Raw genomic sequence first — 24693 nt, forward strand, 5'->3', positions numbered from 1 at the left:
TAAATAATACTCTAGTAATAACATGTCAAATTTCACACTGGGCTGATAAAATGCAGTAGAAGGAAAAACAGCTCTTCCTGTGGGGAAAAAAACACAACAACTCAGAGATGCATGTTAAAACACAAGGACATTGCTCCAGAGCAGGTTCAAATTAAAGGACTAACAAGTTATGCATGTGTGCAGAAACATTCCTGCTGCCATGTTTGACTGGCTACACAAATAACTGAGATTGCAAAACAAAAATTAACTATAGAGTAGCATAATGTTAAAAAAAACCAAAACAAACATTTGGCATAATTAGACTGCTGCTCTCTACCTTGAATATTCTTTGGCATTAACCTCCACTGTCTCAGCTCAGTGTCATTGCAGAGGAATGTTAATAAATAAAAGACTTGCATCGTGTTGCTTTATTGTTGACATCAACAAGATTACAGCTACTCCTGTCTGTCTGGTGTATATATTTGTGATTTGACTCAAATTGCTATAGAGACAGAGTGCAATTAAGTCCTGCCCACCCCAGAGGCGAAAATAATTCATTGCTCTCCATTGACTTTGTATTGAGTGAAGGTGCCTCCTTGTCAACTTCTGTCTGCATGCAAACAACAGAAAAATGCCTAAAAACTGCTGTGTGTTGGGATGCACGACCAACAGGGTAAAGAACCCAGAACTAAGTTTTTATAAGCTGCCGAACCGAAAAACTGAGCCTTTTAAGAAGACAAAAGTGTTACAGGGCTGTGTGCCTGAGCTGCACGGACAGACTGCAGCTCAAAAACCTCCGTAAAAATGACACACATACCTGGGCACGCTGCTAGTCACAGAACACGCAGGTATGCAGTGTTTGTAATAGACGTTCAGCTAACCTGCATTCAGCTGCAATGCTAACTGTAAAAAGAGCCTGAATGGGGAAATGATTGCATGTCTGTACATGTAATTTCCCTGCCCATGTTTACAAATTGTAGTTGCCATTATCAGCTGTGAAAAGTGTCATGCCAGCCTGTTATGTAGTGGAATTAGTTATATAGTTGTGGTATTTCTACTGCGGATGTGATGTCAGCCCTTATGTTCATGTACTGCATCTTAGCATATGTAATGCAACAGGTTTCAGCATATCCTATAAACTACCTTTCCTCTCTGGTAGACATGGGGTGCTAAAATAATCCTTTGACATGCTGAAATCTAATGTTTTTATCTTGCATTTTGTTAGCATTTCAGCCCTTGGTTGCATATCATGGCACTGATTGTTTTCCCCTCCAGTGGGCATGGTTTTCAGAGTATGACGCGTTGCGCTCTGTCTCTATAAGTTACATTTCGAGTTGGATACATGTTTATGATCACCTGCACTGAGTGAGCAAATTAAATAATTTGTTGTAAAAGTTAGTGGTCCTGCGGGGAAGGGTAAAGACAGCTGGGGGATGGACGATGTGTGAGACACAACAGGGGAGACAGATGTGGGCCTGAGAAAGGTGTCAAGGTGCCAGCTGTTGTTGACACCTAAGGTGAAGAATAGTCTTCCAGGAGATGGACTTGTCTCTCTCCTCTCTCTCTCTCTCTCCCCTCTAATCCCCCCCCTATCCAAAAACACACACACACACTTCCTCTCCTCTCACCTACTCTGCTTTCCTTGAGAGTATTTGCCTGACATCAGTTTAGGGTGTTTGTGATGGGAGCTCTTCCCGCAACCTTATTTTTATTGAGCGTCTGACACATTCGATGAACTAGACCCCGGCTCTATCTCCGCTCCTCCTCCCTCATCACTGTGTAGTTTGCTTCACTTACTCCCTCTTATCTCCCCCTTTCTGTCTTAAAACACGCACATGCATCCCTCTCATCTGTTTGTCATGTTGCCTTCCATTTTGTAGTGATAGATACTGTACTGCTCTGCTCGGCATTAGGAGTGTTCTATCGTTGCCATAGTGTTTTCCAAAGTAGAAAATCGGTATCTGTCCTCCCAAGGGAATGACTCATTTTTCCTGGCTTTGTCTTTTTTTCCCCCATTTATTAGAACAGCGTGGCTCTACAAGTCCCATCACCCACTCTTCCTCTCTATCTGTTCAGTGTTTCCTCTGTTGACTGCTTTGGGGTGGCAGGATGGGCCGGGGGGGGGGGTGATGGTGCTAACCCAATTAATTACAATATAACAGAACATTTGGACTTGATCAAACAAACAGTTTAAGGAGTCATATTTTACAAGTCTTACCATATTTTATTTCCCAGTGATCCACTTGATGACAGAGGTTGACTCACATTTTGGAACAGCGCCACACAGAGGCTCCCACATGCAAATGATTGTTTCCAAATGAATGGATATTTGGTATTAAAAAATATATTATTTTGGCCTGGCGGGGGTTTTCGTTGGCCTGGCAGTCCACCAGGCCCACACAATTATAGGGGAAATACTGCTGTTCATTCTCTTATCTCCTATTTCTCAATTTTTTTCCTTCACCAGCCTACGTTTTGCTCTCCACTTCGATTTGTTTTCTCTTTGCAGCTTCCCTCTCTACTTGTATGCGAGTATGTGTGGCAAATATCCGGCCTTGGGGCTACATTGCCTCTTTCATGTGAGGACCAGTGGTGACATTAAAGGCCTGCAACGTGGTCTGTCGGTTTGCATCAGCCCAGCTCTCACTGTCTGCGCTCAGGACCGTAGTATGCACTTGGCTCTCCACACACTTGCTCCTAGGCTCAAAAACAACATGCCTGCGCACGCTGGCTATAATCGTGTGCACATATAAATGAAGGCTAAAGTGTAGTGGAAGCTTGGTTAATGATAGATGAGTCAGCAAGAACAGCTTCTCTTTCTTTTTCTCTTATCCCCCCTCTTCCCTTTGTGACATTGTGACCTAGTACTTACAGACCCTCCGACATCGTTGTTTTTTAAATGTTCTAAATGGTACATTCAACATGACTTGGCAGACAAAACAGATCAACCGGATGATCTCCAGGAGCAGACAAGCAGACCAAACAAATGCACAGCCAAAGAGCAGCTCCTCTGATGATCTGTAGACAAGAAAGAGTAGGTCAGGGAAGCTTTTTTTTTCTCTTTTCTTTCTGTCCTTCAAAACAAACAACCACCTAATCTGAAAGTGCATCACATATCAAGAGGGTTTATTAGCGTCTCTTAACAGTGCCAGGGCTGTTTGTTCTTCATAGAGAATCAGTGTGCACTTCTTTGACTTTCAACTAGCTTTCAACTATCAACACTTCGACAATCCGTCCTCGGATACTTGGCCCAGAACAATCGAGACAAGCTCTGGCACAGGACCATGCATATCCATCCAGATACGTAACACATTTCTTGTGCGTTTAATTTGTATTTTACGAAGTAGGTGTTTGAAGTGGTAAAAGATTCAGATCCTGGAAAATAGTTTGTCAGACTGTGAGGACACTAAAGAGCCGACACAAAGAAGGAACAACAGATGTGAGTTTGTGTGTTGTTACACCCTGGGACAGCGACTAAGTGGCTGTTGGACTGGAACTTAAAATGGAAGCTACGAGCCCCCAGCAGGCCCTGTGCCTGGGGATGAAAGGACAGCTTGACACACACATACGTAAACTTTGTGAAGTAACCTGTTTGTCTTCCTGGGCTCATAACTCATGTCCTTCCAGGGTTTTTCTGCATAGAGAATTTAAGTGCTTTGCTCAAATTCTGTGTTACATCAAATGTATCACTGTCAATTGTAAGTACAACTGCAAAATCACTTCAGAGGTGATAAGTGGTAAACTAACATAGCAGGATGGTACACTTGGTAATTAGTACTAGCCATTAAAAGCAAACTTATTTCAGTTTCTCATTACTAAGAAAATACAGAATGAAAGACTTGAATTAATTTTATAGCCATCATAAAGGCTTTAGTTTGTGGTATCATTGAATTGTTTGGTGTAATACTTTGAGGTGTTAAACATATGTTGCCGAACTAATTTATATGAATGAGGGAAGATTGCATTAGCTTTAGCTTGTTGTACCAAATAAACTGGCAACCAAGTGTATATTGGAAACAGGGAGATGATATTGAGCTCTCTTCATTATTGCTTTGTTGTTGTTTTTTGCATTAAAATGCAATCTAATACAACAAGAAGACAAACTACAGCATATGAAACAACAGTAGAGTTTAATCAGTGCCTCTCTGACACATACTTATCAGAAGCTGAATATGATAAGATTCATAAAGGTAGGATTTATTGCAGGGCTGTTGTATTTGATTGCATCACATTGTAATATACCTGGCAAGATAGGCAAATGGGGCCTTCCACATCTGCTGTGACATGCTTACATTTATTGTCTTTTAGAATAAATCACATTTCAATAGGTTGAGATAACACTACTTCTTTTGGTATAGGCCGGTATTCAGATTTAATTTTGTTCTAAAGGGCGGATGAAGAGACTATGGATGTCTGCCACGCAGACAGGATTGAAGATTAATTGCAAACAAAACGTACTTGCGGACAGTTGTCACTCTGTTTGCTTCTGTCTCTGTTTTGTGGCATCAAAGCTTCCTTGTTTTAATCGAGTGACCTCATTCCCCGATAATGAGGGAAAGGAATGTGGTTGTTCCTCATTCTGTCAGTCCCCTGCCTACCAAACACACATTAAATAAAGAGATTTTTTTTTTTTTTATGTGTGTGTTGACATTCTCAATAATGTACTTCTGGCATGCTCAACCTGCTCCCATCTGCTCCTCACCAAAAAAATCACTAGAGTTACTGTTGATGTAAGGATTTGCCAAAGGTTTACAGTTAAAATGCAGATCTTGTCTTTTCTGTTGCCATTGCTACAGTGTTTAACTGTAATGGAAACGATCACCCAAATTATCTCTGCTTTAACCTGATGTAACAATCTCTCATTTTATACCCTTCATTTGACTATTATACCCTTTTTTGTCAGTCGACTTTACAATCCCATGGAAAGCGCTGCTGTCCTGTGGAGCCAGATTATTTTGGAAGCATGGGTAAATTGTCCCTTTGGATCAGAAGATAGATTAAATCACAAAGAGACATAAAGTCAGATATCTTTTTTGAACTGATGGTGGGGAGTATGATAAATTATCCTCCCTCCCTCCCTCCCATCTTTCCCATTGGTTGTGCGCCCTGTGGTCTCCTTAGTTACAGGGATGGGGAACAGGAAGCACAGTGCATGTTATCTTCACCAGTCACATTGACAGTCAGAGCCTTTCCTTCCCCTCTTGTTTCCTCTTCTGACAGCTGGACCTTTCCTGCCATTGTTGCATGACAAAGGGAGCAGCTGTGTGTAGGGGTAGACACAGTTTTGATGCATTTAATAGTTAAATAGTGGTCAGCATTTTTTAGACCCTGAGTCGTGGTCTACATCTCAAGTTTTGCTTACACAACTATCCTGCCTAACTTTGTGTCACCCCTTGGAGGCATAGTCTTTCCTTAAATCCTAACACAAAGAGCCAGTTTGCTTACTGACAGGAAATGTCAATAATGTAGGGCCCCTCCTGGTAGCGTGTAAAGGAAAGGCATACCCCCTTTGTCACAGGCCAGAGGACATGGTCCCAGGGCCACACAAAACGGGGCCATGGACTGCTCTTCCAACCCACACACACCTCATCAGCATGCATCCTGACTCTTCATCCTGTTATTCTTCACATTTCTTATCACATGCTCTCACATCTTGGTGAGCTCACAGCATGCGTCCTGTGCTTCCTTCTACAAACCATCCCCTGCATTGTTGTGGGGGGTGTGTGTGTGTGTGGGTGTGTGTCTGGCCAAGTGCAAATGCATGTTTTATAAGAGTATGCCTGGAGCCTCAGCGGATAAAATACTTGTTTCTAAATGCCTGTATAGCCTGTGTACATCGACCGAAACTCTGAAAGTAGAGCTAAATGTGTTAAAGCGAAACAAGAGTGGGATTGTTGAGTAGCACCTAGCAGCACGGTTTCAGTCTAGCTTTTGTTTGTCTGCCTGATTTCACTGGCAGGTAAAGTCTGTGAAATGAGTTCCCATGAGATGCAGAAGAACCAGCACAATCTGTTTGGCTGTTTGCATGCATGCTTCGTTCATGCTTTGAGTGTATGTTTGTGCTCATGTTAATTAATCCACTGGTTTTGACTGCTCCTGTCATAACTTAGCAATCCTTTTTAGTATGCATGGAACCACACACTGAGGTTATATCTCATGGAAGTAGACGCTTCCTCCTGGTATTGTAGCTTAGTTGAGGCAACTAAAGCATTTCCTTTTCCCATCCAAGTATATCCTCTCAAATTTGTGAAACCATTTTCAGCTTATGAGGCCTCTCTCTTAAAGCCAGTCTGTTAAATGACTATTGCTGTGGCTTCCAATTTAACGCTACATATCGCTCTCCCTTTAGATGGCAAAAGCAGCAGTAAAATAGCCTATCTTTGCTTGGTATTTTAGAGGGAGCCTGAGTCTGCATTTGTGTGCATTAGGTTGGCTGTTTCAGCTGAGCTAGGGTATTGGGCTACTTTAAAAGGTGAACCGAGGGGAGAGGAAGTATTAGCACAGAACTCTAGCTTCTGCTGCACTGGATTATATTTTTTTCCCTGCAATTGCTGTATAATTAGCAACATTACGAAACTACTCTGAGAAGGAGCTCTTAGCATTCTGTTAACTACTACACTTTCTTCCTCAGTACTTTGTGTGAGGGGGAACTGTATCTGTGTGTGAGTGTGTGAAGGAAAGAAAACTGTTTCTGCAGCTTTCCACCTTGCTCACTTGCCCTGGGGTGTCTCTTTCAAGTGTAAGTGTGTGTGTGTGTGTGTGTGTGTGTGAGTGTGCGTGCACTTGCAAGTTTCACCCCAGGATCCTGTCGAAAGTACCCCCACGCAGAGAGTAATGAACGCTGGCCCCTTGCGGCAGCCATTAAGAGTAAGCCATTATGGTTCAGCATTGAGCCAGCCCTCCCTGCCAGTTTCACCTCACTCTATGGTAGACCCCACTGAGTGCACAAAACTGGCACTCCTATGGCTCATTGAACTGCCAGCGTGCCCCCACCAGCACACAGCCCCATAAAGCAGTTCCACATCATCAAAAGTGATGATCCCTTGTTCTAATTTTAGTCTGAGGTCTTAATAGCTCTGCAGATACTGTCTAAAACACTCATTTCACGATAAGCTTTGGCTTGGATATCATGGTTGTGTGAGTGAGGAGGAAAAGATGGATTTTTGTTGCAATGTTTTTTAGTAATTATGTAAATGATTTGCCTCAGTAGTTGAGCAAAATGTGAGGCTGTCAAAATACCAACAATCTGATTGTAGTGAATAATTGGTATAGGGTCAGCCCAGAAACCTTAAATTTAATTTGCACCTTTCTCAGTTCCTCAGTATCTTTAGTCCCTTTCAATACATTTCTCTCATTTTTTGCCTCTCCTCAGCTCTGCCTATCCTCTGGTCCCCCTCTCCTTGTCTGCCCTGTCTGTTTGCTTTGTTTAATCACCAGACTAACGTGCTATGACACGTTCCTATAGCACAAAGTCACCGTTGCTGCCAGCAGCCACCGAAAGCCACATTCAGCTTGGCACTTCTTCCCCTTCCTGCATGCAGTTACAATGACAGCCCCCTAGAAAAAACTGCATTTGCCACCGGTTATGATTAATGGCTTTGCTGATTGCTGTTCTTGGCCATCACCACACCTACACATTCTGCTTTTAGCATACACATTCTCAGGGGTTCAGTCAGAAGTAGTGGGTGAGGTAAAGTATGACTCCCAACTTCTCAGTGTTTCTGATGTAATCAAGAATGTACGATTATGTTCAACACACATTTCAATTCGATAGATGTCTGACTTCAGTTTTATATGTTGTCAGTATTTCATTTCATTTAATTTAAACACTTGTGAACCAAGATCATAAAGGGTTGCTAAAAACTAGCCTTGCTCTTTGTGTTTTAGAATGCTGTACAATTACATTTCCTATCAAAATATCATTAATGTGTAAACATCATTAGTTGTAATAATTGTGAAGTGAATTTAGTATATTAATCAGTCTCATGCCATCATGACCCAGTCCCAGATAAGCGGCAGAAAATGGATTGATGGTTTCTGTTTTGAAAGGCAGAATAGGGGGTACTCCCTTTTTGCATACTACAACTTTGCAGCAGTGTTTTTCTCAGCTGACAGTCATCACGGTTGAATAATTCAACCAGTAAAAGAAAATCTGCTAACAATATATCAGCCCATTGTAATTTCGTTTTCTACATAAACAAACAGTCTTGATACAGATCCCTTAGATTTTTATTTTTGTGGACAAGATGCATGCTGAGTGCAACAATTTTGTTGAAAAATCAACTTGTCAGTGTTCTCCGCTGGACAGACTATGTGTAGGAAATGCTAGAGTAAAGGAAGAGTGTGGTGTTGATTCATAATAAAGATTAGGCTAGCTGGCTGTTTCTGTCATCTTGTGTTTTGCCTCTTTGTCACTAGACTAAATATGAGGCAGTGGCTAGTAAGGCAAGCTAGAAGATAGGTGTAGCACTATTTCCTGCTTGTTTCCTGCAGTATTTGTTTAGCAGATTTTTCTCTGAGGCAGTTTTCCTCCTCCTTCCGTTTGGAGTGTTATTTCTGTGGGTTCACACTCTCGGGGGAGCGTTTCCTACAAACACACAAAAGCTCATTAGCTCATGCGTGTGTGTGTGGGTGTTTTTAATGTTAAGTTGGGTGTTTGTTTTTATATATATTATATGTAGTTAAGTTAGTGTCAGGACACACGCCTGTGTGTTGCTGGAAGCTGAGCATTCTGCGAGTTATCTACATGTGTGTTTACAGGCTGCTTCAGTTTCATTATTGATTGTCAGAGAGCAAAACGTGCTGCTTTCAGAGGGTAGTTGACTGGGATATAAACATGCATGTGTACACTCGCACAACCAGTTTGTGTATTCTTGATGCAATTTCTGCATCATAGTGTGTCCCTCAGAGATTGTGCTACTGTAAGTTTGAGTAAGCATTTTTTCGTTGTAGAGTGCAAAAACTGTCCATTCCCAATTTGAATGAAAGAGTGGTTCCTCTGTGTCTTGGTTTGCTGTTTACCCATGAGATGGTTGTGTGTGTGTGTGTGTGTGTGTATTTTCTGTCTTTTATTACTTTTTTTTTTTTTTTTACCTTGCTCAGAGAAGAGAGAATCCAGAAACCTTGTTACGCCAGTCGTTTATTTAGTGGCCTATCTACTTAAAGGCCTGATGCTGGAGCTTTTTACCCAGACTGCCTTAGGAGAATCCCTGACACACAACATAAATCTCTCCCTGTGGCTGCCAGCAAACTGCACCGTCATTTCTGTCTAGAGCTATTTAGACCCCTCAGCCTGTGGGGGCAAGTGCTGATATCTAGATCATGTCAGAGTTCAGGAACTCTGTGGATCAGTCACTGCGAAACAAAGCCAAGATATATTTTGAATTTTACAGTTGAGGAATGCATGCAATAAAACTCAGAAGAAAGAGCTGGTGGCACAAATTAAAAATTTAATAGATGCGTTAATATTTTTCAAATGTGTCTTAAAATAATACTCACATGCTCATATCTACCCTGACAGAAAAAAATGGTCGCTGCAATTATTCCTCCTGTCTATACTGGCCGTGAAGTGATCTCTTATTAGTGTGACACCTTTTATAAGAGGATGGGGAACAAAATCCTCAGCCTGCGTTCTTTGCCAAACGTTCAACCAAAGTTAATATGATGCTTCAGCAATCTGGATTAGTCAAATCAAGTGTGTATTTTCCAAATTTACTGTCCTTTTTAGTACAAAATGATCTCTTTGTGTTAATATTCCTCTGCTACAACTCAACCAGGAAACCCTTCAAGGGCAAACAGGAAATATTGTGCTAAAATGATTAATAACTGGAATATACCAAATAAGTATTTTAATGGAAAAACTAAAGTAAATGTGTCTGTATTGTTCCAGTTTAATTACAAAACTATTTGGATGCGGTGGAGGGCTCCAGCACTTTTTATTTTCTATGACTGAGTATAGTGCCATATCCACAGCAAGAAACACCTCTATGCCATTTATTATTGCCTTTTCTGTCTCTGCGAATATGTGGAAAGAGGCTGCTTGGATGCCACGGGGAGAACGGCTTGCACCCCAGTGTATTTCAGACTACTGCAAGTAATAGACACACTTGGGTAATACCGTCGCAAATGAGTTGGAATATTTGATGTAGCCATTTCCAGAGAAATAACATTGCCTTAATTGGGTTGAACAATGTTAATCCACAGTTCTTGTTTGATCCACTCCTGCTTGTCCAGTGTTGCAGTTATTTATTGGGAACCATAATCCTCCATGTCCCATCTTTTTTTTTTTTTGTTCATAGGGTGAAACCAAGTCATATCTTGTACAGAACTTGTTCAGAACATTGTGTGATTATGTGCACTATCATAAAATTTTGAATCTGGTAAATTGTAAACAATGATAAGGGAAGTACTGACCCTCAGGAGTCAGTACTTCAGTAACACAAATGTTCCCCTATCCAAACTTATGGGGCAGAATATTTCAAGTCTAAACCTGGTATTTTCCTTGTAAGAACTGAAATACATGTGCTGTTCTTAACTATGCTGATACTACACCATACTCATTAACAGCACAGGAATAGTTTGTGCATGAACATCAAAGGAATGTGCAGTGTAGGCCTACTGTTAAATCAAAGATTAGGAAGTAAAAATAAGAAAGAAGCGTAAGGAAAGTTTTTTTTTTTCTCCCCTTTCATAAAGAGGGAGGGGGAGTGAGAGGCAGCTGTGAGTTGACGATAAGACCCAGAAATGCATACGTTTTCATGGCTCAGTCACCCCCACCAATGCACACTATACTTCTGCTCTCTGCTTTAAAAGGAACCTCCGTCTTTCATATGCTTGGCCTGCCAAACCCCTAAACTGTTGAAGTGGAGTGTCGTCTTGGATAAAGTCGTTTGTGCCATGAATATAGGGCAGGAATGCATTAAACGCCCAAATCCTTTCGCTTGCAACGGGTACCCAGACTTTGTGATTGCTAAAGTGCACAGCTTTAAAGTGAAAAGGCTTGTTCCTCGCCTGAGTCTTGTTTCACTCAGCACCGGCACATTAAAGCATATCTGTGATTGCTGTAGTTTTTTGGACACAACCGCCAGATTTTTTTTTTTTATATATCTATATTTACCTCCACTTCCTAAGTGTTTTTTTCCCTCCCCACCTGTTTAAATCATTAATTGAGCATGCATGTATGTGCAAGAGGAAAAGATGGAATGATTTCGAACACTACAGGTTTTTGATCTTATATCACACTAAACAGGGAGGACTCATTCAGTCTCTCTGCAGAGTTGAACATTTGATCATTTTGGCTTTAAGATTAATTGGTGTTAGACTCAATCTGTTTCAGGTGCCAGATATTATCAGCCTAATACCAGCATCACAAGGCATCTAAAGCTGCTTTCCCCAGGCAAAGCTGATCACACTGATTACTCACCCATTGCATTTCTTTTGCTCTCTTTCTCTGTCTTTTTCTCTCTCGCACACACAAACACGTATATGAACAGATGTGCACTGCATGGTCAGAGGACGTTTTGCTGTGAGCTGCAGGGTGAGGACAAAGAAGTTACGGAGGACGTCTATTTTTGGGCCTTTAATGGTTCCCATTCTAGCAGGTCTAGCTGAACGGTCCTCAGCAGTCCTTACACCAGCTGATTACAGTATCATCCTCTGGACTTCTCCATTGTATTAAATTTTACTCCCGTTGCCCTCCCTGTCTCTGTCTCTCTCTCATATCTCGTTGCTCTGTCTTTGATCTCCCCTCCCCTCCACTCCATTCCCCAAGTTTGCCCTCACACTGTGTTTACATTCATTAGATCATGTTAGATCAGAGGGGCTGATGCATTAGAAAATATTCCTACCTCATTTGGCTATTCTTTCGTCTCATGCCTTTTCCGTCCTCATTTCAACCTCTCCTGAACTGTTTCCCTTGATGCTGCCAGTGTTGCTTCTATGTGATCATGTTTTTGGTGTCAGGCTGGATAAATAAATGAAAACCCTCCGTATTTCATGGTGCTAAGTTCACAATAGCTGACTCAAATATCAAATATCAAAGTGTCAAATATCACTCGTTCAGATGAGTAGATACTTTTAATGCACTTGTTTTTCCCTTTTTCCTTTTTATGTTTTCCTTTTATCCTCTCCTCTCTTTTGCACATGCTCACACTTTTTGGACTATTTTTGCAGCCTGACTCTCCAGGCTGGCTTTAGGTTTACTGAGCCCTAACAAGGTGTCATGGTCTCTGTGTGGGTGAAAATGTGATGTTACGCCACTGTTTCCAATGGTGACTTTTGGTATGGCTGGGATAGTAAGCCTGCTAAAGAACCAATCATGGCACACATTTCATATTGCTTATATGAATGAAATGTAATTGTAACAAGAAAACAAAAGCGCTATGCTAGAGACTTGAAATTTTTGAAAGCTAGAGTCATTTATGATGTCTTAGTCCTATCATTTAGCCTTTAATATCCACTTGGTCATATTTACACCATTATAATACCCCATATTCAGGCGTCCTCTGAAGATTGTCCAAAAAAACCCCCAAAAAACACAAGGTCTATGTTTTTTTTTTGTTTTTTTTTTTATAATAAATATTAAAACTACTTTTTTTTTTGTTTTTTTAAAGTCACGAATGAACCACACTCATCATCCATCCAACAAACCACTCTTTGATTCTTGGTTCTCAACTCAAAATTTCATCATTCAGTCCACTGCCTCTTAAACCCCTGTACCTGCCTTTCTCCTGGTCCCCACAATCTTTTCTTTGAGTACTCATCTCTCCCCTATTGCCAAGATCACCGAGAAGATGAGCAGAAATCTTCTTTTTACTTGAGCTTAAAAAGGGGAAGATGGATCTGCAGCCACAGACTGACATTTTCTTTTTCCACTGCACATTTGAGAAGGCAGACATTTAGAGAAACAAAAGAAAAGGATAAAATGAAATGTGTTTTTAACTTGTATCGAGGTAGAAAAGAGCAGTGTGAGTCGAGATGAATACATCTGCACTCTACCCTCCAACCACTCCCAAGGTCGATTTTTGTTTCTTCCTGACAGATGTCTGGGTTAAAAACAAAAACTAAACAGAGATATTATAATCTCTTCCTGTGCGTCTGTTGTTTGTTTGAATGTGTATGTGTGTGTATGTGCAGCCCCCCGCAGGTAAATAGATAACTCTGACAGGAAAGTGCTCTGTGTGTGTGTGTGTGTGTGTGTGTGTGTGTGTGTGTGTGTGTTTTGCTGAGTCAGGTTGTGGATGACACACTGGCACTGAGCTGAGATGGCTGGAGGGGAATAACAGGGGATCTGTCACTGCCCAGACATTTCTGTTAGAGCTGTTAAACACACATATACTCCAAATCTTTGCTATCTAATGCTAAAGTTCTCACTTGATGGCCTACCCTTCTTACTTCAACTGATTGTCTTCTTTTATTCTCTCTTGTCTGTTCTCTCCAAGATAGTAATTCTCAGTCCTCCCTCCTTTGTGTCTTTCTTACAAAATCAGCCTTTTCTGCCGGGGTGGACAGCTAAACAAATGATTTTGTCGGTCGCGTAAGGCAGGTGGTAATTTTTAGGTGAGCGCAGCGCTTCAGAAAAGAGTTGCTGCGCTGAAATTAGAGGTTGTCAAATGCAGCACGTCTCCACTGATGGCCCAGCACGGCCCCCTTATGTTAATGTGGCATTTCAGCAAGGGGAATTAGAAGGAGGAGGGGTTCTGCTGGTGGTTGTTGGGTAGCATTGTCGCATGTGCACACTTCTTTTTTTTGTATTCTCTTGTTTTCTGAAGGACAAATGTTCTCGGATGCATTGGACTTTGTATATAGTATAAAGTGTATTTGCTTAAGCTATGTGCAGAGAGCTAATTTTCTAACCTACAGAACATTGACTCCTCTTGCTTGTCATTGATGGCTCCTACACACATGTGTTAAACATACATTAAATAGCTCTTGTTTGTTTATTAATGTTATCTTTAAAGAGACAGACAAAGCTAGTAATGTACTAAGGTTCACAGCAAGTCGTGCATTGCATTTTATAGTATGTAATTTGGTTTCTTTCAAGAAAGACTAGCAATGAGGGATCAGGCTGCAGATGGATTTTCTTATTGGCAGTTACAGAGATTAAACTTATGACCCTGTGGATACAATACTGACTCTTTAACCAGTAAGCCATCCTTTTCAGGTTTTTATGGACTTGAGGGTTCATTTGGACACACAACACATTTGGTTGTTATTAACTGTCCTGTTCTCCAGTATTCCCATACTCCCTGCCTCATGCTGTCCTGATCTCCTCCCTGTATGAAGTGTCACTGCCAAGCCCTTCTATTCATACACAAAGCCTGGATGTGGCCTGAAGCTGCTGCTGTTGGTTAAGGCTGATGTAATCTGTGTTCTGGGCTAGATACCGTGAGGATGAATTCATCTTTAGGGAGGACTTTAGGGAGTATCTGTGTGGACGTCAGAGTGGTGAGCTCATGTGGTTTGGAGAGGAATCGCTCTGGGCCGAGCCTTCTGCCTTGTTTGTAGGATTCCAACGTGTCCACAGGTGTTGTCCACACAGCTGCAGGCCAGATGTTTGTGTGTATGCTCGTCTTTGTCCGTGAGCCCATCAATCACACATCTGTCACTCTGCCATCAGTGGTATCCAGAGAAAACAACTCAGCTCAACAGGACGTCTTCTTAAACTGATTCCGCAGCTAAATTCACGGGTTTTTCTGGGGTGATAGTCTTCTGTAATTTGTAAAAGTGTATAAATATTTTATGACAAATACAAGACCTATGCTAAAGCCTAATTATGAGTCCAAAGTTGTTTCCGTGTAAGGGTACGGCTTGGAGGTCAGGCATGCTTTACTAAGGGCATCTATAGTTGAGTGTCATGTTCCTCTGCTGGAGTTTAATATAGAGCTCCCAACTGCTCGAAAACCTCAAGAGAGATTGAAATAGTGCCTAACTCCCACCCCCACTCCATACACATCATTCCTCTAGGCCTCTCCAGCCTTACGATTTTCTTTCAGCAGTTGTATGATTAAAATTATAATTCAGTGTTTGTAGATACCTCTTTTTGGATCATGTTTTTCTTACCCTTTACCACTGATAAGCTTTTCGGTTCAGAGATGACTGTTTTTATATAGGGATCGCAAACGTAGGAAGTTAGAAAGTGTGACCAAAGTGTCTGTCCTCTGTTAATTGGTGTTACAACTGCAGCCGTTGATCCTCATCCAACTATGACACACTTCACACGTATACACACACACAGACACACCGGATGGGCAGGATAAATTAATACTTTTTTTTTTTCAACCCCCGTACCACGGCATTTCCCTGGTGTGTGAATTTGTGTGAGCTACAGAAGCAGTCAAAGTGAGATTGCATGTGATTTGGAGGTGACCAGGTGTATGTGAGAGCTGGAGCGGAAGCCTCCGTTGGCCGCGTGTGTCTGTGAGTGAGAGAGAGGTCCATTAGTTTTATCTGACAGAGGGATCAGATCTGAAGGCATATACCTGAGCCGGAGCAATTCTCCACGTCTCATCTCCCCACCTGCCCAGCCGCTCGTACAGGCTGCTCTATTAGAGAATTGCCACTGGGGAGTACCAGGCAGAAAGGAAAGACGGTGGCCTTAACCCCTCACTAATGCAGCGCTTAACTTTTGTCTCTAACGTGTAGAAAAACTAACACACATTCACAGTTTGTAGTGAGAGTAGTTAATTCTGAAAAATTGCGAGCTGTCACACGTTTTTACACTTAGAGGATAGGGGGGTTTTTTTGTGTTTGTTTTTGAGAAGTAATCACCAAAGTTATCTCATTGTCTTTCCATGAAAACAAACAATACTCAAGGCAGTTGGCAAATTTCTGTTGTTGTTTTTTTTCTTTTTTTACAACAAAGATTTATATGCTACATTAAGCCTTTGCCCAGAAGTCAAAACATCCATATAACAGTGATATATCAAATACAAAGTAAAAAAATATAACATCGTACACTTGTTTTTCAGTTACTCACCACAGTGTGCTTATTTTGTGTGTTTCAGAGATCAACAGAGTGCGTAAAGACATGTACAGCGACACAGTGAATGGCCTTGTGGACAGACACCCACTGGAGCTGCCTGACGCAATGGGACCCATCGTCCACCTGCAGGAAAAACTGTTTGTGCCTGTCAAAGAGTACCCCGACGTAAGTAGACATTTACACATCTCACACTATGGGAGCTATCCATTAACCAGCAACTAGCCGGTTAATTTTTAAGAAAAGTTGTGATGTAGCTTTCGTTTGTGAGAGCTGTCCAGCAGTCAGTCAGAGCTTGCTTGATTTTTGCTCATCCTTCTTCTCCTCAAAGTGTTTTTCAATGTGTTTAGTCACAATAGCTCTTGATGGCAAAGCATACTTGGGCTTGAGGTATGAATATAAATAATACTACGAATATTAGGCGACCCTGATTATAAGATGACCCCCCCTTTTGCAACAGCTGTTTTTGGAAAAATAACGTTACTTTTTGAAATTAACTTACATCATAGTATAGTTACATACTTGCACACTCTGCTGCCAGGCTCTTGGAAGTGGTCAGAAATTTTCTCCAGCAGTTAGCAATTATAAGCCTGCCTGTTTGTCTTTTTGAGCTCCTTCTCATCTGTGACAGTGGTATTTGGCAGCTTGACATATTCCGTTTCTGCAGTACAGACGTCCCAAAATGCTTTGGACTCATTTTCACTCATCATGAATTTATTTCCTCCGTGGCAAGGAATACACGTTATATGAGCCTTCAGAAGCTCCTGCAGGTTAAACTGGACTAACGCAACACTTTTAGTGCGGACTGGCTCTAACACACTCACTATAAACAGACTTTAAGACATATTGAAGACACTCGCTAGCCTAGCAACATTAAGGCTACAAACAACCCATAATCCAACACTCCGTGAAGGAGTCGGTTTTACTCTGCTGCTTTATCCAATTCAAGAAGAATATCTGATGCTGTGAACACGTAATTGTCTAGCTGTTAGCAGAGTTTGTATGCAAATTAACCTATAGGCTGACATGTGTATCTGGTCAAAAATGTTCTCTGTGGTTAACCGTTGACATCCTTAATAGGATCAAGATATTGTTGGTTCGACAGCTTTATCAGCAGCTGTAATAGATTCAAAATTCTTATAGCTGTGGACAAGTAGTCAGTCCTTTTGCCTTAGGCCATATGTCTTTGTAATGTGTCATCACTGGAATGACATCTGCCAATACTTCAGCAATCTGTCAGCACTGAGGACATACCCATTGTTTCTTTATCATTCTTCCTTTTCTACATCTGTACCCGCTGTTTATTGCTTTCCTCATGCAGTCCATTTGTAGTTGATTTCTTTCTTTCACTTTTTGCTCCGTTTTTCCCTTCTTCTTTTTTTATGGTTGGTAAATGCAGAGCTCTTAACTTTACTGTAACTATCCTGAATGTTTTGCAGGTTTCTTTAGTAATAGCTGCTCAACTTATAGCACGTGCACCGAGTTTTTCATGTGCTACCGCTAAAGCTATATCAGATGGCAGTCTAAATTGGTCCTGGTCTCAGAAAAACGGCATGCTGGGGTGTTTATGGGCTAACTCAGCGGTAGATCTCTGCTGAGAGGGAGAGGAGGAGGGGATCGAGAGGAGGAGCAAAAGAAAAAGTAACTTGCCGTTCCATAAATATTCTGATGAAGGCAATGGAAATATTTTGGACTTACCACTTACATTGGTTAGAGTGGTCATGAAGACAGCACTTCTTGGATGCACAGTCATAGCTGGGAGACAGTAATGCTCTTATGGTGGTTGTAGAGATGAGGAAGGTGAACGATGAAGAGGCAAGAGTGTGTGTGTGTGTGTGTGTGAGGTTTTGACTACAGTTGATGTCACCTCCCTGTCCTCATGGTAATCTTTGGCACACACATGAAGCACACACGAATGGTTGCATCACGTCTTGAGGGACAACGTTTCTCTTCGTAATCCCAGCAGCTTGCACTGAGAAAATGAATGGAGGGAGGTGACAAAGGATGAGAAACACCGAAGAGCAGGGCGCGACCCAGCCAGGCGTGGATTGCATTTTCCCCCTGACAGAATTGATAAAGAGCACCGGGGAATGGTTTGGATCAGCTTAGCTCTAGCTGACCCTCAGACCCTTCAGTCCTAGCCTCAGACAGCAAGCTAAATCAACCAACCCTATCCTAGTCTTTTACCTGTCATCTCTAGCACTTGGGCCTCAGGTCCTTGGACTGTCCCCAATTAGCTGTGAGAGCATTTATGTAATATATGAGAAACAAATGCCAGTGTGACCTTTACAAATATACCTTTGTCACAGTTTAGGTCAAAATATGATTAGTTCATACATACATTACATTACACCTGCAGTGCAGAACTTTTGTCTCCCCCTTCTGGCAGTGAGATTAATAACACAAACACTGTTGATGCGTGTTTATGACGTATGCCTACAGGTGAGCTCGCCATAGGCTCTGCCATACTCCTAGCTGCTGTAGCCTCACTACTGTTGCTCCCCCCTTCAGCTCTGGCAAACCAATCATTGCTGGTTGACATAAAACACATCACTACTAGTGTGCCAGCGTTGGAAAGTTGCCACAGACACCAGATTTAAAAAGTCGGATATACTGTGAAATACAGAGAGATTTACCTGGTGGTGATGGGTTTAATCAGCTTTGTGTGAACTTGTTTGGCAAGGGTTTGAATGTAACGGATGTTAATTTATATGTAAAACTCCCACACTCCAGCTTTAACATATTGTACATGATAAGAATAATAATCACTAATATCCTATTAAGAAAGTATGTATATGTGGTAGGACTGACCCAGCCTGGTTGATGGAGCAGTTTGTTGATATGCAGTTGTATGGTCTGGATTTTAATCGGTCAGCAAATTACTTAAATTTAAGGACATGTCTGATACTGTGTTGTTCTTACTAGAATCCTCTTTTCTCTGTAGACCATCAATATTTAAAGATAAACGGCCAAAACATCTTATCTGTTATGTTGTGGGATCCCCTGTAGTCATGTTTTTCCTCACTACTGACATCACTGTATAGTGTGTGAGTGAGTGTTCGTGGGTGGGTTTTGTGCAAACGCTGTAAATGGCCATGTACATTTTAGAGAAGAGTGAGGGAGGTCTGTGAAAATGTGGAGCAGAGCGTGCCACCTGTGGCTTTGAGGAAGCCAGTTGAATGACTCTCACACACAGACACACAGAGACAGACACACAGAGACACACACAAACTATTAAAAGTGTGGCATCCTCGGATGACCCTCTCGTTCCCTTTGCTGGTTGTGCTATGCTGCTCTGCCCAGAGCAGAGCTGTAACTCAGCATTGTGTTTACGAGCTGCCGGGAAAGCTACTAAATTAATTAGGCTTCCCCCTGGTGGCCGAGATGACTCACTGATGACCTTAGCAAACACATTAATACACACACTAACAAGCACACAAACATATGTGAGCACAGACAAACACAGAAACATAGTGATGCAGAAATGACACGTATTTCACTTGGACATTTTTTCACTCTATTTTGGTACACACATGCACACTCCTTCCACCAAGTGTGGTCATTAAGTCTGCTGGAAAAGAGAAAAATGTCAGATAGCTTTGTTATATATAGATGTGATGATTGGAACCAGGGGAAATCAGCAGCAGGTCTAAATGGAATTATTTTCTCCATCCCTACCTCCTCTATTCTTAGAAAATATACCTGCTGGAAAAGGGGTTTGTGTGCAAAAAATGGCTGAACTGGTCACACTAAAAACCTTTTTTGCAGGTGTCTACTAATGTCTAGCTGTCAAAGATGGAGCACAGTAATACTGGGCATTACATCCATCATAATGCACACATACAGAGCTGTTGATACTTTAGGCATAAAATCATATTTTTCCTTTAAAAAGTATGTGAATGCCCATCTTGGGGTTTTATATGATTTGTAAACAGAAGCTGATAAAGTGTGACCTTGTGTTAAACTAAATTCCACCTAGGGCCGGGCAATATGGCCAAAAATGTTATCTATGTTATATATTTAATAATAATAATAATGATAATAATAATAATAATAATAATAATAATAATAATAATAATAATAATAATAATAATGATAATAATAGAACCCTAAAGAAACCAGAGATTAATTATGGTTTATAATATACAGTTATTTATTATATGAACAAATAGGTGACAAACATTTAAACACTGAATAAATAAAATAAAATAATTAATATGATGACAACTGCTGTGATTCCTATCACATAAAATTTTGATCTCCTATCAAGATCATTTTATTGTCCAGCCATAATTCCACCTAAACTGGTCTTGGTACTCTGGGTACACAGGATGAGCTACACTATCCCTAGATCCAGCTTGTTTTTTTTTCCAGCAAAGATAAAGTGTGGGTTAGGGGGGTAAGAGGGGAGATGATATAGTATCAGGATGAAAATAGAGAGAGGAAAGAAATGAAGGAAGAGAAGACAAATGTCAATTCCTTTCCGCACTGCCCACTTAAAAATGAGAGGAAACTGTAATGATGATTTTTAGACCGGGGAATATTACCACCCCCCCACCCCTCACATTTCCATCTGATTTCCCAGATTCCTCCCATCAAAAAGGCATATGTGTGTGTGTGTGTGTGTGTATCTGGCTTGCTGATGCAATTCTAGGCTCTCCCAAGAAAGCAGGGAATGATGGTCCAATTCTGTGTTTTGTGTTCTTGGCGTCAACTCACCTGCCATGGAGGATTTTTTCATCGTTCATACTATTTCTCCATCTTAAACCTCCTCTCCACACTTGTCATTTCGGGACATCCGCCATCTACTTACCTTCCTCTCAGTTTTAACTTTCATTTAAAGCACGACTCCCACTTACCTACCATATCCTTCGACTTAGGTCACACTCGCTCGATGGGCTTTCTCTGTCTCACCTACATGTCCCCTACTCTGGTTTCACCAGTAGATAATTGGATTGTCCTGGTGCCTGGATGCAGTGCAGCATGTCAATTCTACCAAAATAACTTGCCTTGCCAGCACGCTTCTACTCTAATTCCCTTAAGTGTGTCCCTCTCCTGGCCTGTGTGTACTTGCCTGTGTGCTCCACATCTGTCCGTAAATGTGTTTGTGTCTAGGCCTGTGTCTCTATCATTCTGTCTAACTGCGTGTTTGTCTGCCCACTCCCTCCCCGTTCTTCAAAGTCAGCCATTTCCCGATGTCGTCAGTGGTGCAGAGCGCTGTGAAGCATCACCGTGGTGACTGCATCTTGACTGACAGCTGAGTCGCAGGCTATCTGATAACTTCAACCTTCAATTAAATGCTATCTGTGGCTCCGCTTCTCTCCCCAGCGCACGCTCACACACACATTGATAGGCAGCTGACTGACAGCTCAGCATGTCATTTCCGTTGACCTTCAGGCATCTGATAGGATGTGTGACATGTCTTTTAAGTGTGTCTCTGTCTCCACTTTATTCCCTGTGTATTTGTATTTGCCAACCGTTAAATGCCCAAGTGGTTTGCGGGCAGGTCACTGGGTGGTGAGAATGCATAGGAGTGAATACACACACACACACATGTGCACATGGACACTACTTTTGCTGTGCTGACTCTGTGAAATAGGACCCTCGGTTAGACGTAAGCTGTTGAGCAACTGGTAAAGGACTGTCTGAACTTCTCGCGCCAGCTTGAAGAGGTCTGAGAGAAGAGAATGATCACTTATATAAATAGCTCTGCAAAAACTGCAGTGCAATACAGATCTGTTGTTGTTACTGTGTTCCGTTAGTGTTTGTCTTGGGGTTGTCATGGCACTTTAGGTTGTTTACCTCAATAATGGAATCCTTTTAAATCCCCCCTACCACCCAATTTACCCCCTTCCACTCCACCCATTGTCTCCAAACTAAATAATCTCAGAGGAACAGATGTTTGATCCCCCATCTAGTATAAATGTTTTGTTTATTAGTCTTTGTTTTGAAGCCTTTTTTCCCCAATTGAACACTGCAAATGACTTTCCTGCTTTTTTTTAAAAAAAGAAAAAAAAAGCCAAGGAGTAGTTGATCAATATTGCTTCTATGCACTCAAAGTAGTTGTCTGAGACAGGAGATTGGTTTCTTTTGTTGTTGTTCATCAGTGTATTAAAGGTAGAAAAAAAGGTTCTCACAAGCCTTGCCTTCTCTGTCAAATTTTTAAACTTAAATTATCTTTATGGAATAAAGAAATAAGCAAAACAGGAAATGAAAATCACAAACACACAAAATGCAGTGCAAACAGAATAATCTGGTTTGCCTTTCAGTGATTTATACATTGATCATATAAAGAAATTTAGGTATTATACTCAACTGTCTACAATAATTGTCAAACAGGTTTTTTCCATGCGTCCTAGCTTTGTCAGGTTTTGGAGAGGGTGGAAAAATTGCCCCATGATGCTTCACTTCCACTGCAAGGCACACAGATATGAGGATACAAAAAAAAATACTCCATGGTGGTTTGGGCAGACAGGATGTCCTGGACCTTTCTGTTTCACTGCAGTAAAATTGCTCGGCCAAATCAGCCGGTTCCCTGCACAGGGAAAGTCATTAAGCTTGTTCCCATGAGGGTGTCATCGCTTATCATGCCAGCTCCTGATATCCTTCTGACCCCCTTAAGTCATTACCAGTCCTGGAAAATGTACCGCCCAACACCTCACCTCACTCTTCTCACTGTGAGAGCAGCGGAGTGGAGGATTTTGATATCTCTAGCTATTCAGCCATGCGTGATGATGATAATTTGATGAACGGATGGTTTTCTAGTTAGCTATTTGATGAGAAGGGTAATTACAATGATAATTTAAACAGAGAGGACTCTATTTGTTGTAGTCAGTTAACACGACGAAGGGCAACAGTGTAAGCTGTTAGATGTGTATTTATAACTACACTAATGCCAATGATTGCTCGAATATTACCAAGTTGTGCTTATATACTGTAAGTGAATGGTCTAGCGCTTCCTTGTCCTGTCCGTCTCTGCAGTAATTACGCTGAGAAGCAGAGGGAGGTGAAAACTGAAGGACAAAGGAAGCAGGTTAACCACACAGGGATCAAAGGCTGCACCATGGACCTCGTGCATGCTGATATAGTAGGCTATATGCCGGCACAAACTAGATCCCACTAATGTCGTTTCTCTTTTCTTTTCCTTTTTTTTGAGACGAACATCAACATTGATGTCTGAGAGTTTAAAAAAAATCAAATAATGATTTTCAGTTTCAGCCAATATTGCTTTTTTTTACACAAGTACTTAAATGTTTTTGGCAATTATCTTTTACATTAAGTGATTAAAAAATATGACAAAGATATGCATGGAGACCCAGTTCAATATTAAATTAATAAATAGGAATTAACTGATCATATTATAAAGTTACAGACAAAATATGTAATATAACCAAAAAGTTTTGAAATACTAAACTCATCTTGCTTCTTTTCAGTTTATTGCATGTTTTTTTTGTTTGATTTTCCAAAGTCTGTTTTTATTTCAGTGTCATTTTTCTGAATGACATCGTATTTCATAATATCACCTCTCCTTTCTATTTGGCCGTTCATCAAGACAAACATAGGCAGTCATGTCAAAAAGATGACAAAGCATAAGGGAAAAAGCTGATGGCCGCTCAGCCTACGCAAGTGCGACCTCAGTGTTCTGCCTGAACTAACACTATGCTCTATTAAAAGCATTGGGTGTTGGCCAGATGTGACCAATCTAAATTAGATACTGTTTCCCCCACTGTCCATGAAAAGGTTGCGGATAAGTTAGCACAGCATGGCTAGCATTGTGCCACAGTTTTGTGAAAGGGCAGTCTTCTGTCGACTTATGCTGATTAACTAACGCTCAAATGAGCACTGCAGGAGAGACTGAATGTTATTTAGCATCTTCCTACCGATTATGCTTTTCTCCTTCTGCTTCTCGCTTATCTAAAAGTTCACGAACATTGCTCTGCACTTCCTTCACTCACATCTTCCAAACTTTCAGCTGACATCAATCTTTATGCTTTCCATCTCTCCGTCTTCCCTCTTTATTTCCACCCTGCCTGCAACCCCGAAATAAACCCAAACAGAATTATCTAAGGAGCCATGGATTAGGCGCTAAATGCTCAATGTGCTGAGAAGAGAACTTTGAAGTCTATAGGGCTTTCAGGCAAAAATGTCACCATCAGAATCTAACTTAAATTTTCAGTCTTCCTTCACCTCACCTCTTCTGCCCCTCCTGTAGATCAAGCATGCAAACTTTTGTAGGTTTTTGCACCAGTCTGCTCTTTATCTCCACATTCCTTCTGTCCAGTTTGGAAATGGTGTGGAGTTGCTGTGTGTGTGTGTGTGTGTATATATATGTGTTGGCTGTAGGTATCGGGCCACAAAGCAAAAGTAAGTAAGATGGATTAATTGAATGATGGGACATTTCTGCCCAAAGTTGAATGAGTGATGAGAGGTAGGCAGCCAGCTGGTGGCTTGGGAGTTTGTGTGTAGTCAGAGAGAAACATTGATTTGTGCTGTGGAACACCCATGCACTACGGTGGAATGACGGATATGCAAAAAGAGGAAGGGCAAGATCCTGTGTACTAAGACAAAGCGGAAAGGGAAGCCTGCTCAATTTCCACAAGCTATGAATGGATACGGAAAGGAGGGGAGCAGTAAGAAGGTGTGGAAGGAGAAGGGAGGTGATTTTTGGCAATCAAGAGCAGTGTTCAACTCTGCACCCTCTGTGAAGCCTCCATTTTTTTTGAAGTAAAATGAGA

General features: G+C 41.3%; 1 protein-coding gene across 6 annotated transcripts in view; it reads left to right on the forward strand.

Moving 5' to 3' along the window:
* The window catches only part of qkia (QKI, KH domain containing, RNA binding a), an 84246-nt gene that overhangs the window by 11477 nt on the left and 48076 nt on the right, over window positions 1-24693 (forward strand). For all 6 annotated transcript variants that reach the window (XM_067614637.1, XM_067614636.1, XM_067614638.1 and 3 more), the window contains exon 2: window positions 15984-16126. In XM_067614637.1, coding sequence (XP_067470738.1) covers window positions 15984-16126 — 143 coding nt within the window. The remainder of the gene's footprint in view (window positions 1-15983; window positions 16127-24693) is intronic.

This window comes from Thunnus thynnus, chromosome 16, assembly GCF_963924715.1.
Source record: "Thunnus thynnus chromosome 16, fThuThy2.1, whole genome shotgun sequence".
Taxonomy (NCBI): Eukaryota; Metazoa; Chordata; class Actinopteri; order Scombriformes; family Scombridae; genus Thunnus; species Thunnus thynnus.